The sequence below is a fragment of the Diabrotica undecimpunctata genome, chromosome 5 (assembly GCF_040954645.1).
Source record: "Diabrotica undecimpunctata isolate CICGRU chromosome 5, icDiaUnde3, whole genome shotgun sequence".
Lineage (NCBI taxonomy): Eukaryota > Metazoa > Arthropoda > Insecta > Coleoptera > Chrysomelidae > Diabrotica > Diabrotica undecimpunctata.
The window spans coordinates 3684881-3701710 of NC_092807.1; the positions used below are offsets into that span (position 1 = coordinate 3684881).

The following is a 16830-nucleotide window of genomic DNA, read 5'->3' on the forward strand; positions in this document are numbered from 1 at the left end:
ATTCTGTGGCACGAAAAAGTTGCCGATGGCTTCTGACATTATTTATTACTTCCTTTAATATATCTGGAATAAATAGCCATATAGTTGCTGACAAAAATAACAATACTCATAGTACTCGCCGAACTTTTTGAAATCATTAGCAATGAGTCTCATTACACCGCAACTTGAACGTTGAGAAGTCATATAAAAGAAATATTGGACATCTCGGAGGTATCTACGCAATATAGCCAGTATGACGTTCCAGGTAGATGTCATTTTTGCTTGTCGAAAAAGAACAGAAAAACGAAGACCCTATGCGTACAGTGTCAAAAGTATATATGCCGAGAACATACTTCCCAGCTTTGTACTAAATGCTGTGTGTGTGAGAGAGAGAGAGAGAGAGAGATGGCATTAGACAAAAAATCTTTTTGCCACAGAAAATTGTTATAAGGATGTTTAAATTTTTATTTTAGAATCGTTTATAAACTTGATTAGAATATTATATATAGATTTGTCAGAATAAGATAACAGATTGCTGATGTTAACTGGTAGGCTAATATTGAGATCAATTAAATCTAGATATAGGCTTCGAGTTTGTTCCCTATGATTAGGACAATCGAAAAATAAGTGGTTCAAATCTCCGACAGATTTACCATCACAAGGACAGAAAGGGGTTTCATAGATTCCAATCCTATGCAGATGCTCTGGAAAGAGGCCATGGTTAAGTTTTAACCGGGTTATTAACGAAGAATGTTCTTTATTATAGTTAAAATTAAAATGGGGAATATTTTTTGGTAAGCATGGATGAATAGAAAAGTAATGGTTTCTTGAAGTCTTCTGAACCTCTTTATATTTTGACATCCATCTTTCCCTGCCAATACTCCTGATAATAGAAAAAAGATCTTTAAAGTATTAAAAATTTATAATTTCTGATATCTCAGATGTATTTTTTGCCATACCATCCACTAATTCGTTTCCAATTACTGCATTATGTCCTTTAACCCAGAGTAAAGTAACTGTTTTTTTTGTGAATTTTAGATCATGTAATAATTTTTTGATATCAAGTATAATGGAGTTTTGAAAACTATCCAATGGATGGCTACGAATAGCTTGTAATACTGCCTGAGAATCTGATACTATTACGATGTTCTCACAATAATTAGTGACACACCAAGTTAGTGCTTTCTGTATAGCAGCAGCCTCGGCTTTAAAAATAGAACAACATTCAGGAATTCGATATTTCTCAACATAATTGCTGTTTGAAACAAAAAAAGCGAAACCAGTACTTTCAACAGTTTTTGAACCATCTATATAAATTATTGTTAAATCTTCCCCTAATTTGCTTAGTATGGATATGAATGCTATAACGAAACATAGCCCTTGCCACGTGGAGGCAACGTGCTCCGACTAGAGATGAATGGAAGAGAAAACTTGGAACACAATGTGATGTAGGGGAAATGTGCCTATGATGGACCCCTTAAGGAAAAAGCTCCATAATAATTTTAATTATTTACTCAGCAGCCTTTAAATATGACCACATAACGTCTTGTTATTTGTATAATATGCAAATATTTAAAGTTTTGATAAAAATGAAGATGACAAAAGTTATTCATAGTTTACTAAAATCCTGTTAAGGGTCCATCACGGGCATATATGCGCTCATGATGGACCCGTTGCATTTTGTATAAAATAAGTAAACACCAAATTATTTTATTAAACCAAAAGATATTCTAAACGATAAATAATATTAGAAATAGGTATTTTTAAGAAAAAAAGTTATAATGAACAATTCACACACAAATTTTTTACGTCCAGGATTTACATCTGCACATTTATTGTGACATCAATTCTTACACACTTGACAACGAATCCATTTTTCTTTGGATCGTGAATGCGAAAATAGTTCGTTACAGTAAATGCAAGCAGCATCGTCCGAGTCGTCTTCTTCAAAAGAAGATTCACAATCGTCTTCAGAACTGTTTGTAGTTGAAACACGAACTTGCCTTTTCACTTTTCTTGCGTCTTGTTTTCTTTTTTTTGCTTCTTTTTCTACAATTTTTTGTTTTATATCATCAATTTCTGGCGTTGAATTTAAATATCCTGTTTTACCCCGTTTTCTGAGTTACTTCAGATACTCCAGCTAAAGGAGGAGGACAAATATCTTCGACCGAGATGTTTAGGACTGACGATGATGTTGATTTCTGATCAGTGATTTTTGATAAACCTTCAATCGAAGAAACATTTTGGTTCCGATGTTCTGGTAGTAAGTTCTCGTCAACATCCTAGTAGTGGGTTTTGTTCATAATTTTCTCTATCTGTTGTTATAGACGGCAAAAATTGCCAATCCTCGAAGACATCTGGATTGAACGGTTCTATTCCTGTCTTTGTAAATGCATTTATTGTATTTGATGGAAGAGCACTTTTTAAATATGCTCTATTAAAGATACTGGCTACTTTAAATTGGGTGACTGTTTTACCTGGATTCTGTCGCAGCCATAATTGAATTTCTTTGGCCGTAGTAAGTTTGAAGTGGTCTAAAAAATCCTACGTCCAAGGGTTGAACATGATGAGAGCAGTGAGCAGGAAAACATAATAATACCGTTTTCTTTTGCAAACTGGAGTTTCAAAACTTCCATGACTATCGAGTAACAACAAAACTTGGTTGGTTTTAGAAGCCTTTGAATACCTTAAAAAATGTTGCAGCCAGAGACAGAAAATGTCGGAAGTCATCCATCCTTTTTCTTGAGCGAAGGCTACACTTCCAGTAGGTGCATCGATCATAAGTTCGTCTTTCTTTCTCTGTCGAGGAACAATCAAAGCAGGAGGAACATATGTTCCAATCGCATTCATTGCACATACGACCGTAACATGTAAACCGCGCTCTGCACTACTTAAAAAACCAACTTGTTTGCGACCTTTACTAGCATAAATCTTCTGCGATCTCTTATGCATAGTTGTCAAACCGGACTCGTCCATGTTATAAATGTTTTCAGGTGGAAATTAAAACTCGTCTAATATATGTGCTAATGCTGTAAAATAAGCACATATATTTGGTTTATTAAAAGCTTGAGCCCTTGCCAACGAAGTATTTTCTGGAGTTAGTAATGATATTCGAGGATTTCGCTTTAAAAAAGCCTAATATTGTTTCTTTCAGCTACTGCGTATACAAGTTTTCGTAAATCTTTACTGGTAAGGCCAAAAAACGAGCTTCCATGGTGATAATATGGTCAGTAATTTTCTTTTCAATAGCAGTGGAAAATATTGGTCTTCGTCCTCTCAAATCACCTTTGGTACTTCCTTGTTGTTTATTAAAGCGCCTTTTCAAAATCGTTTTTTCTTGTATGCTTTGTAAAGCTTGCTGCATATTACTCTCATTCCGATGTTGCCTTTTATGAGAATCCATCCATGTAAAATGTATTATGTTAATCGTTAAGTAGCAACTTATTTCCTATGATGGACCCCTAGTCCGTCATAGGTAACGACAAAGGGGTCCATCATAGGCAAATGAACAAGACAGTAAATTTAATTCTGTTACTTATGTTTTGACCATTGTAACCTATAACAAAGTAACTCTAACTCTAACAAAGTACAGTATTTGACAAAGAAAGTGTAGTCGTTTTATACAAAACAAAAGCAACACTTAACTTAACGTATGTTACCAGTAAAATATTACTTACAGTAAAAAATTTTATTAGACCAGCAACGCCAAATTTTAATTTTATTTCACAAATTTACTGTTATAACCGCCACAAACTTCGTGCGCAAGTAGCAACCGGCGATGTGCATGTAACCGCGCCATATTTAAAATTACAGCAGGGGGTCCAACATAGGCACACTTCCCCTAAAATCTTGTTATTTGATTGTGGATTTTCTAGAATCTTTTAACACTTTTTTTGGCATAACTAACGGGTATTTATTCTACTAATTCCAATTGAGAGCCCTACGTTATCCCAATCATTGTCTTATTTGTAATTTCGTTTATATTTTTGATGTCAAGTTTGACGTTTTCCCAGTAGTGTAATATCTCAAAGTTGTACAGTGATATATGGATTTAAAAATTACTTACATGAAGCGCTTTTCCATATTCACTTGTGCCAGAAAAAGCTACAACTTTGCAATTAGTATCCACGTGGTTCAATTCCGCTGCCAAGGCTGCAGTATGTCCAATATCATGGATACAAAGCTCGTCTATTAAGGGAGATTGCTTCAATAGAAGGCATAACGGTTGGGCTACTTTCCCTAAACAATTTCAAACATTTAACCAAATCCATTTTTGCGAATATAACTTACCTGCTCCTCCGATAACTGTAACTTTCATCGCAGTAGAACTGGAACTATAATGTTTGATGGTACGAAGGTGTGATGTACATTTGTACAGGGCACTCAATGTTTTAACAAACATTGTAGACGAACGAAAATTTTGAGATACTTAATACGAATGACAATTTATTAAAACTTTTGTGACAAATAGTATTATGAACTGATGTTGCGCCTACTGACATTCCAACTAATGACAGAAAGTATTATTTTTAATTTTTACATCATAGAGAAATCTGACATTTTGTCAGAAACTTGTCTGTCTGCTGAAAGAGGAAAGACCATACGAAAATACAGAAGATGACTTTTTAGAGCACATTTATACAGCATTGGAAGTATACATAGTGCTTAGATAAAATTTAGTATGGCATATTATATTCTCCCTACTCAGAAAGGGCATTTTATATGAATAGTGTACAGTACTTCAGAATCAGAAACGACAAGGGGTTTCTTAACAATTCCAATCAGGGCACAATAAACTGCATCCAAAAACAGAATATAGTGGCTATTTTTGAGGTAGACCACTTTAACAGTGAAAGCAGCAGGCTATACGATAAGGTGAACGCGTCATCTAGTTTTCGTTCTCTTAAGGAAAATTTCTGGAATAGGAATTTGTATATTCACTTTATCTCTAAGAAATCATACTCTTCTTTGGAGTATGGAGAAAATTAGAAGAAATCCTCTAAAATTTGAGGAACTCGAAAATTTGACATACAACATGGCATTTATTTAACATTTGATATACAACGTGATAATGGCCGCCCAAGATGGCCGTCTTTTTTGTTTTGGCGGTTCTGGAGATATATTTATGAAATGTGTGTTATTTATTGAGATTTTTATTTTTGTTTTGGAAGGTGACAGTTGTGAGACAATGAATAAGAATAGATGTACAAATTGTGTGGGTGTGCAATTATATCAGCTTGTAATTATCAAATTTCTTTGATAAAGTTATGTTACAATATGTGGCAAATTGTTGTAAAGTCCAAATTATAAAGTTAAAATTTAAAATTGAGACACTTTAAGACACACAGAAAACACTCATTGTCGCACAACTGTCACCTTCCAAAACAAAAATAAAAATCTCAATAAATAACACACATTTCATAAATATATCTCCAGAATAAATATAAATAACTTTAAAGAACTTAATGGTATAGAACATTACTTTCATCAAACAAACAATTACATTTACCTATCTCTACTTCATTGGATAAAATCTGTCTCCTCAAGAACTTCCCCGTTTACTGTTAAACAATTACAATAGCTGACTTGAGTTCTCCAATCAACAATACAAGATAGTTTGAACCATGTTCTTTCAACCATCAATTAATAGAGTACCGGCATGTAAGTAATGTTTTATTTATTTGTTTATTTATTAATTCATTACAGTTTAATAGACTATTTCACCAATTTGTGGGTCTTACCTTGTCTGCTTAAACATTTTATTCATTTTTAAAAACCACAGACATGTAATATTGGCATAATTACTGTAATTTATATAATTTATATCACCTATCTTTGATTTACCTTTATTAGACAACACCCTAATATGGGTTTATTATTTTCAGCATTTAATTAACTTTGTATCGTGACCTGAAGATGCTTGCATATTGTAGAAAGCGAAACCGGTCGTCTGATAGTTAAATTAAATTGATTGTGAGTAAGTCTAATTTATTATTTCTTTTACCTTTTAATTATTTTTATCATTAACATTATTTTTATCATCATAATAATCCTTCGCCGTCACTGCTAATTTCGTAATTATAACATGTGCGATCATAAAAATAAGATACCTACAATAAGACTGCGATCATTCTTTCTATCCCAATAATTCTGGCCAATTGGTCTAAACTAAGGTCATTAACTAAACACACTCACATAAAACCACATTTAAAAAATAATAAATACTGTTATCACAGTAAACATCATTTTTTGTTTAAAAGAAACAAGTGAACACGTACCCAACAATGAATCAGATTATATACGAAACCAGATTCGGTACTTACGGAGAATTAAGATTAATTATCTACCTAATTAATATTTGAGAAATCTATTTTTCAGCATTAACTAGGAAAAATTATGTTAAAAAATCATTATGGCTTGTACTTACCATCATAATTGTATATATATCTTTGTATCTAATTTTACATCACGTTGGTTAAAAGCATTTTTTACTTCTGAGTATTTGGTTGTACCTATACAAACTCAATTATTTCCGATACACTCGCTTGCTTACGAAGATTTCAGACATTCGTTGATAAACATTATTTTCCAAAATTTAACACAATAAAATCCGGAGTTGGAGTGTATTATAGTAATAATACACCAATATTATAGTTGGTTTATCTGCAATGTAGGCAACCACTATTTCACATTTCATTTTGAGATGAAGAAGAATCGGGAGATCAGTTCATATAGAAGAAAACTTGGAGGGAAGCTATACGGAACAGTAAATTGAGGAATTAGATGAGACAGACCATTGGTCCATATTTTTTGTGGACAAATACAATAAAACAAAATGGGCTAAGCATATTGCCCCTAAGAACGCCAGAACTCGAAGTGAAAATATTGTTCTGCAGCTTCCGGGTTCAAAACAATGCGTCAGACAGAAAACGGATATTTTAGATATCTGGAACAATCTATTTGATACTGATATGTTACAAAGAATTGTTGATGAAACAAAAATAGAAGCAAAAGTTCAGTAGCGATTGGACCCAACAAATATTGATGAAATTCGTGCTCTTTTAGGTCTCTTATATCTTGCAGGTGTAAGAAAGGCAAATCACCTTAATACAACGGACTTGTAGAAAACGTACGGCACTGGAATAGAGGTTTTCCGACTTACAATGGACATCACGCGGTTCAGAATTTTACTAAGGTACATGCGAACTGATAATATCAATACAAGGCATGATAGAGTTAGTTTGGAAAATTAGCACCAAAACGAGATTTTATTACCAAATGGAAGGAAAATCAGAAAAAATGGTTCTCTCATTCGCAATACGTAACTGTGGACGAAAAGTTGGAAGCTTTTAGAGGACAGTGCTCGTTACGCCAGTACATGCCAAGCAAACCCAACAGATACGATATAAAAATATTTGCAGTGTTTGTTGCAGTTATTTTATACAATTAACATGAAAGTATACATTGGCAAAAACCAAGTGGGTGGTCCATACTATCTAGACACTAGTACCAAGGCAGTGGTGAAACGGGCCTGTCAACATCTCTACGGATCTAAGAGTACACGACAATTGGTACACTAGCGTTGATCTTGGTATAAGCTTGAAGGAAAATGGTTTAACTCTCTTGGTAACAATAAAAGTTAACAATCGTCCGATCAAGGACGACTTATTGGCTCTAGTACATTTGAGTTTGGTTCAAGAACACAAGCGTCATATAAATAAAAAAAAACGTTGTTATATTCCACTATGCAATGCATTATGGGGACGACGTTGATCCTGTAACTGGAAAACCGGAAATCATATTAACATAAGCAGCACAAAAAGTGGTGTTAATACCGTAGATAAATTATTCGCACATGATGTCGCACGATATAGTAGAATATGGCCCATTGTTGTTTTGTACAGCCTTTTAAATGTTACAGCAATAAATTACTTCGTTATTTACAATTAACATTCAAAATTCCACAAAGACCTGACGAGAAATTTTGACAAATTTAGCATTTAGCCTTATGTACAACTACCAGAAGAATCGAAGCCAAAATGTCTATATACCCAAGACAATAAGGATTCGACTAAAGAATGAAGGATCTGTCATTTGGATGAAGATGTCGCGCCAATTCGAAGAACTCCGGGAGCAATTTATATTTTGGATGCGACCGGCCCTGGCAAGGTACGGTTAAGTTGTACTGATAGCGTACTCCTAGTTTTTAATAAAAACAAGTGGTTTTATTAAATAGTTTTTTAAAATTAAAGTGTTTATCTACTAGATACTACTACGTAAGTCATCTATACGTAATTATTATTGTGAAAAGAAAACGTCAAATAATAAATATACACTACCGTACAATCATTTTGTGAGGTTAGCTGCTTCAAGTAGCTTATATTAGCATGCGATTGTAAACAATGTAAACACACCTTCCGATCTAACCAGTCCAGTAAATCAACGTTCGAATATCACAAACAGTTATGCTTCAGCCGCTTCACATTCTTTTCCGAGTAAGAACCAAGCAATTGTATTTAGTTATATCGATAATGCTAAACTGCAGGATTATCTCATTCCTTTGGGTACAATCATCAACCCAAAAAATATTATTTTTTCATCTAGATTATCTAATAATAGAATCTGCATGTATTTGGCAAACAAAACCGTAGTAGATAACTTCATGACACAACATGGCTCTATAGAAGTACTCGGCGAAGTTGTAACAGCACGAAGACTTGTCTCTCCAGCAGAAAGACTAGTCTTGTCTGGAGTCTGCCCGTCAATTCCTCATCAAGTATTAGTTGAAGAATTACAGAATATCGGTTTAAAGCTTATTTCCCCAATAACATTTCTGAAAATTAGCTCGACTCTTTTCGAATATAGTCACATATTGAGCTTTCGGAGGCAAGTTTATATAAGCCCTATAACATCACCAATTCCAGATTCTATTCTAATAAATTTCGACCAAACACCTTACCGCATATTTTTGTCTCAAGGTACACTCACCTGCTTAATTTGCAAAAATACAGGACACATATCATCCCAATGCAAAACCAGTTCAGTAACGGAATCAACTCATATTGAGTCAAACAATGAAGTACCAAATCAAACAGCTTCAACAAGTATACTACACAAGGTACCAAACACCCAGCAGTCATCAAGTTATCCATTATCAAATCCGAGCATATCACCTACACCTACAAATTTCCACAACAAAGAAACTACTAATAAAAAAGGTAAAAGAAATAATTATTTCTTTTACCTTTTGAAATGGACTCACACAAGCAACACATTCATGATTTAAACTACTAATACTCCTACTCATAGCAACACTTTTAATCAACCTCATTCAGCGGCAATACCGTTTTCACAAACTTCGGAAGCAATATTTTCCAATCTATCAGCTCCTTTTCCATTAGATACAACTGCAGAAAATTCTAATAAAACTGATAAATCACCACAATTTTTTGAAACAACCAATTCAGTACCTCCAGTACTTCCAAATGTAATAAAGCCACATCATTCAAGTGAAAACTCTAATAGCAATTGCGAAAACGCAAGTTCTTCCATAAAACGCAGTATTGGTGAGATCGACAGGCCTCCCTCAGATTCAGCAATTTCATCAGAAAATCTGTTTGCAAAACCCAAACTCTCTAAACCAAAAAAACCGCGCTCATCTAAAGTTCAATCTACACGGGAAACTATTGAAAATTTCATTGATAATCATACCCCACCATTCGTTTTAAATTTCCACCAATTGTCCTTACTGATTGATAATGTCCAAGGCTCCCCCGACACTATTAGCGTCGTAAAAGAATTTACAACTGATATGGCTGGTTTACTCCATCTTTTACAAAGCAGCTATCAATATGCAAATGATAGATCTACAAAAAGCAAGTTTACAAAACTTCAAAAGAAACTACACAACCACTTAGGGAAAGAGATTTCTGACTTAGATAGTGACTCTTCTGTAGACAATCGTTCAGTATCATCTAACTCAAATCTGTTAACAACATTCAACTCGATACTTCAATGGAACATTGATGGATTCTTCCATCGTCTCCCTATGCTACAGCTTCTTTTATCTGAATATTCTCTAGATATTATTTGTCTACAGGAGACAAACTTAAAGACCAATCAGTTGTACAATTCAAAAAATTTTACTTGTTTCCGCAAAGACCGTACAGATGCAAGTCGTGCAAGCGGCGGTGTAGCAATACTAGTAAACAAATCCATCGAAGCGATACAAATTCCAATAGTCAGTGATTTGGAGGCCGTTGCTATCAGAATCATATCTATCAGTTTAGTATCTATTTGCAATTTTTACCTTCCTTGTGACAAACAAGTAAGTTCTGATAGCCTTTGCAGGTTATTAGAGCAACTGCCACGTCTCTCTACATTCATTAAAACACATTTTTCCGAAACATCCTTTTGAAAAGTTGCTAAAATACCAGCTTTCCAAAGCTCATGAACATGGAAGAAGCGTCCAGTTTTTATGGGTTCCCTCACACGTCGGAATAACAGGAAATGAAGAAGCTGACAGGATTGCACGAGAGGCAATTTTAAGTGATTTGTCGGAGCCAATAGACAAGTGTGTTTCCAGTGGTGGATGCGACATCATTTTCTAATAAAAAAAAAATATATATATATATTTTGAGTACCAGAGATTATTTTATTGAAATTTAAACAAAATGCTTCCATAGGACTATTTTTATGACCGGTGTAGTAGACCGTGTGCGACTACTGATACACAAAATTAAACTGCGTCTACTGAAAGGTTAATGGGCGACTCATACTACTGCCCAGAAGTGACAGAACTGTATTTACATCTGTAAAATTATTCTACATATTGTATTATCTTGTGAGTTCGAATATTGCTCTTTATCACTCATCAACTGTTTTCTTAGGGTTGGTTTTCATATGCTGTTCTATTGCCCCTGTTATTTTTCTACTAATTTGTTTCCTCTCTCTGTGGGCGTAATTCCTGACGTTAGTGGGTGTGACAATGCCCTAATTTACATTAAAACCTACAAATGCCACCTTTACCCCCGCCTTTTGAGGATATTTCTGTAATGATTCTGATCTAAACTTCCGAGTGCAATGGTCGAAAGAAAAAACAACAGTTTTAAGCCATTAGTTTATATTAATTAGCATACACATCAATATAAATCACAAACTTACCTACTAAGAAATAAAAGAAAAATTAAACAATTCTACTGTTCTAGGGATCTTTAGACATCTGCGACAATATCATGTCCGTATTGACGGTTTGTGCCTAAAAACTTTCTATTGACATATATGTTAATTAGAAACCAGCGATTGTCGACAAGAAAACACCGTCACTTACACATAAAGAACCAGTAGAGGTGTTTACTCTTCGACAATCACTGTTCACAAAAATTAAAAAGAGCAGAATCTTACTTTCCAGAAAATGCCCTCAATTTGGCAAACCTTTTGTAGACTGTACTGTCAGATCGGTTGCAGAGTTTCAGATACGTGTGAATTTTACATCTAAAATTGCCAGCAATTTCTGCTTACTTTGTTCCGTATTTTGTTCTTGTCTTTAACCATCTAACAAACGTTTCCTACCATTTTCACTGACCACTCATTTTCTTCGTTTCTTTAACTTCATCTTACCGTACTTAGTTCATTATTCTCATATTTTGAACTAAAAGTTAATTATCATTTGATATCCATGAACAAACCTTCCGAACTCGCGCAAGTTAAGTTTTTACTAAGATTTCGAGCATTTTCTGGAAAAGAAGATTTCACCCCGTAAAGTTTGGGTACAACCTCTATACTTTGCATCAAATAAATGCTCCCTTTTCACAATATAATAAATACATATCATATTATCGGGGCACTATACAAAATTACATTCAGTATATAATATTGATGATTATAATTAATACCTAGTGCCTAATAATAGTGTATTACCTCTAAAGCTATCTACTCGTTATATAATCATCATTCAAACATTGAAGCCAGATCGATAAAAAAATATCGCAATATAGAAATTTTCAAATATCCTCACTTTTGAATCGATAAAATTTAATCACATTTCGTTATTGTTTTCAAAAACAATAATAGAAACTTCAATTAACCGCGCAATTTGAAATTTTCCCAGACATGATATGACAGCTTATCTACGGTGGTAAATAATCTTTAATGTTTTTTATTTGGTTTTAATGATTTTTTTGTTTCACATCCAAATAAGGATTCAAATATTTTTCCGTACAAGGAATGATAAGGTATGAATATGGCAGTGTCCACACTGATGTTTCCTTGTTTTTAAGATTCAGGACCTACATAAAATGGTAGTTGAATAAATATATGGAAAAAACTATAATTTTTATTATATTTTATGCATATTATCACAATTCCTAGAAAAAATATAAACATCACGAGGAAACAAGAGATAATATTGTTCTGAAGCTATTTTCTTGTGGCATTTTAAATTAATTACTATTTAAATGGGAATAAGCCACAATTAAAGGTTAAAATACGTTTATTGACGTTTCAATTACGTATCGAGGGCAAAAAAGTGCATGGGCGACAAGAGATTTGTTCTTGGATTGGTTCAAAACTGAATTCTTCCCTGATGTTCGTTGTCATCTCGCATGTGTAAACCTCCCTCAGGAGACAGTGTTGCTGCTGGACAATTGCCCTGGTCATCCATCCGCTGATGAACTTCGTAGTGAAGATGGTAAAATGCCATGTTCGTATCAATACAACAGCTATGATTCAACCAATGGACCAGAATGTTATCCAGAACCCAAAACTGCGCTCTTGAAAAGTTTACTCTCCAACATTCTTGCTGACGAGCAAATTGGAACGGATCTGGTAGTAGCTTTGAAGAAAGTTAATCTGGAGGACGTCGTTTTCAATTTGGTAAATTGTTAGTTATCCATTTCACAACGTTTGATTCAACTTTCTTGGAAAAGCTTAAGCACAAACTTAGTGGCTGTTGACGACTCATCATCCAACGAAAAAGATATCATTATGTCGCTCAGCTGACTCAAGATAATAATTACAGAATCTGAGGTTCGACAATGGGCATCAGTTGGCCGTGACAAAGAAATTGACACTCAAGAAATGCTCACGGATGAAGAAATTGTAAGGGCCATTCACATTGAAGAAACGGAAGAGGAGGATGTCGATGATGAAACCACCTGCTTCAAAAACTTCTGCTGCTAAAGCTGTTAAAGCTCTGAACACAGCCATCAGTTGGGCAGATGACAACCTCAACAGCAGCGAGGAGATCATGATGCTAAGGCGTATAAGAGACAGAGCGTTTGCACATCGAGACTGTCGCCCAGAAAAAAATTACAGATTTTTTTACTGCTCCCATTGAAATTTATATAGAAAATATGTATTAAATATATTGTATATATATATTTGTATAATATAATATTTTATTAATATACATAAAGCATTTTCAGTCATTTTCATTGTATTTTTGCAGTTTTTTCCCCCAATAAAAAAGTCATAAGTAATCCGAACGATGCGATCATCCGAATAACCCGTTTCCGTTCGGATTTTTTACCACTCTTGGATAGTTCTGTTCACTCGAAACAGCAGATTCAAAACTTACATGCGAAAGTATTTCGTAAAAAACTGAAACAATCAGTTTTAGTGACAAATTGGTAAATTTGCAATTTATTTCAACCAATCAGAGTGTAGGAATTTTGACACGTTACCTCAAATTTACCCTGATCTAGGAATTTTTTACGTACGACCCTCAGTTGAGAATGAGGAAAACCAAATGACATTTTCTGCCCTTCAGGAGGACAAACATTTACTCGATAACATTCGTAAAGAAGATAGCGATGATAGCGTAGCTGACAAGGATTATGTACTTTCAGCGATAACTCTATGATTGCTAATAACAATGGGGTTATTTCCCATAATAACCAATTCAGCTTAGGATACCTTATTCTGACTAGGATACTGAGCGTGAAGATATGGTAGGTGTCAATGGCGAACCTAATAATGATAAGAAAAGGAAGTCTTCATACACAAGAGAAATAACAATAAAATACAAGAGAAATAAGAGGATTGGAATATACCAATCAAAAAAGAAAAATTAGTTCAAGCAAGAAATGTAAAACGTTTGCAAACCACGTAGAAAAAAATATGCCAATAAAATTAATTTTAACAACAAATATTTAAAGAATACTGGCATCTTGGAGATGATAACAAAAGAGTGTTATATTTGGTCCAATTGATTTCTCCTAAATGAACTCCTAAAAGTTCGTATTAGAAACAGTGGACAAGCTCCTAAACTAAGAAGCATGAAATATATTTATTATGTAAAACTTCGTGGAGTTTTAGTTGAAATTTGTAAGGAATGCTTACATTATAGAAACATAAACACATAGAAAACATTTTGTGAGAGCGAAAAATTCCTATGTACAAAATTGAGTCGTAGGAATATCCGGTGTAACAAGTAATGGCCAAAAGGGTTCTAGTACACCACGTACCTACCACGTACAACGTACGTCGTTTTACGTATAACGTAAAAACACTTGAAAAAATATCAGTTTTAGTGACAAATTGGTACCTACTAATTTCAACCAGACTGTAGGTTTTTTTGTTTCCCTGAAATTTCCCCAGACCTAGGAAATTTTTACGTACAACAGTTCATTCTTATTTATCAGCATTCAGGTACTTTTTTACTACTCTTCGGTAGTTCTGTTCACACAAACTACAGATCTAAATATTCTCGTAAACATAGGTTAGGTAACACTGAAAAAATCATAGATTCCAGAGACAAATCAGTAAATTGTGCGTAGTTTCAACAAATCAAGTGACTGATATTTACCTAAATCTGGGGAAATTTCAAAACAAAGTTCTAAAATTAGTTCTGATAGCAGATTTCGTAATCTCAGATCTGGTGTGAAGTTTGTATTATTCTTCGAAATCAATAATTCGACAAAAAATATTCCCTTTAGAGCTATTGCGATATTTTTTTGGAAAAAGTGAGTTTAGGATATCGTACGTTCTGGCATTTCGACAGATACCACAAATACCTAAACCTTCCCACTAAGGTTAACCAGAAAAGCACCTATCGAATATTAGTAGCAAGATTCGAAATGTGGTAGGAGACGATCGATGTGATAAATATACCGCCACACACGCATTTTTAATTAATTTAAAAATTTAACTCAAAAATAATATGTAAATTGATTTTAGAAAAAAACCACTAATTCTATGCAAAGTATAGCTTGTAAAATTAGTTGCTATCCTTCTCTTTTACATTGCTTGTGGTCACTTTTCGCGCAAAGGAAAAAAATCATCGAGACATATTCATAATGTACTTGGCATTTCAATAAAGAACCACCGAAGGTTACTTGCAGTAAAAATCATTATAATAAAGAATACAAATGAAAATTTTCACATGTACAACGAATTTTGTGCACACAAAAAATGAAACCTTTCCAAAGGCATTCGAGACACATTCGTCTGGGAATCACAAAGCGTTTTTTTCTTCAAATTCTCATGACAGTTCCCCTGTTTGTTCTTAAACGAACTGAAAATTGTTGAAAAATTAATAAAAAGTAGTTTTTTGCGCGTAAAGTGACCAAAGCAAAGACGCAATACGTGATACAAGAAAATATACAGACTAAATGAACGCTCGTTGGGAGCGACGAAAAAAGTATTGGTTTACCAAGAGAAGAAAGCTATACAATAGTCAATTTTATATCCATTATCACTTTTTGTTGCCGTGTGCCCTTGAGAAAATTGCTGCCTCAAAAACGTATGACAAAACTATAGAGAAACCGAATTTGAATGTTATACAGGAAATGGATAATTATAGGATTGGATCTATATGACTGTATTGTTAGCTGTTCATTTTTTGGTCATGATTTTGAGGTACTCGAGGGCATGATGAGCTGCCGATCCCTTGGCTTCTTTCGGAGTTTTGCCGGTGCCGTAGCAGACAGCCACAGGCAAGGTGGATAGCTGCACCAGGCACTGGTGGCGACCGGTCAACGTTTTCTCTTCGATATCCACGTAGGTCACCTCGAAGGATTGTTCGCTGGCGATCTCCTGCAAGAACTGAACGAAGTTGAACTCCTTGGAGTTAAAGCTGAGAGTCTAGAACCAAAAAAAAAGTTCAGTTTAATGGGAAGCCAATATAAACTTTATCATCACAAATAAAATTTAAAGATATATATTAAACGCGTTTCTTAACTTATAGCTATCACAGTTTACTTCAATCTCCATATTTTCACCAAATTGAGTTATTGCTGCCATATATATCTTGGTGTTCATCTCTACAACTTCACAAAATAACATAATAACAAAACCCTCAATATCTGGTACATATTTAACGTCAAAAATTATGGTCAGTAGCAAAAACAGTAATCTCCATCGGTCCGCGAATGGCAACATCGGCAATCTCCGTTTTGACCGATCATAGTGTATTACATGCTTCATAACAATGCCGTCACAAACTTTGTGCCATTTTCGGACCGATGTCTTCTTATTCAACTATCTGGAAAGCCAGTAAATATTAACATCATTCAAACTTATGCCCCTACGACCGATAAACCCATAGAAGAGCTAGAAGTGTGGTATGCTGACGTAGAAAAACTTATAAAGATGACCAAAAAACGAGACCTAACATTTATCTTAGGTGACTTTAATGCTAAGTTAGGTAGAGGAAAAGTTTCTGGATTGATCGGAGACTTCGGACTTGGAGCAAGGAACGACAGGGGAGAGAGAATGACCGAATTCTGCCAACAACACAACATGGTAGCAACAAATACATGGTTTAAATTACACCCTCGCAGATTGTACACTAGGACTTCACCACAACACAATGAAAACAGAGTAATCCGTAACCAAATAGATTACATATTG

General features: G+C 34.3%; 1 protein-coding gene across 1 annotated transcript in view; it reads right to left on the reverse strand.

Annotated features, from left to right (window-relative positions):
• Nucleotides 1–16830, reverse strand: part of LOC140440937 (uncharacterized) — a 68484-nt gene that overhangs the window by 10936 nt on the left and 40718 nt on the right. Inside the window, exons 7-8 of the mRNA XM_072531288.1 lie at nucleotides 15951–16062; nucleotides 4046–4218 (exon numbers count right to left, since the gene is read on the reverse strand). Of these exons, the coding sequence (XP_072387389.1) occupies nucleotides 4046–4218; nucleotides 15951–16062 (285 nt within the window). The remainder of the gene's footprint in view (nucleotides 1–4045; nucleotides 4219–15950; nucleotides 16063–16830) is intronic.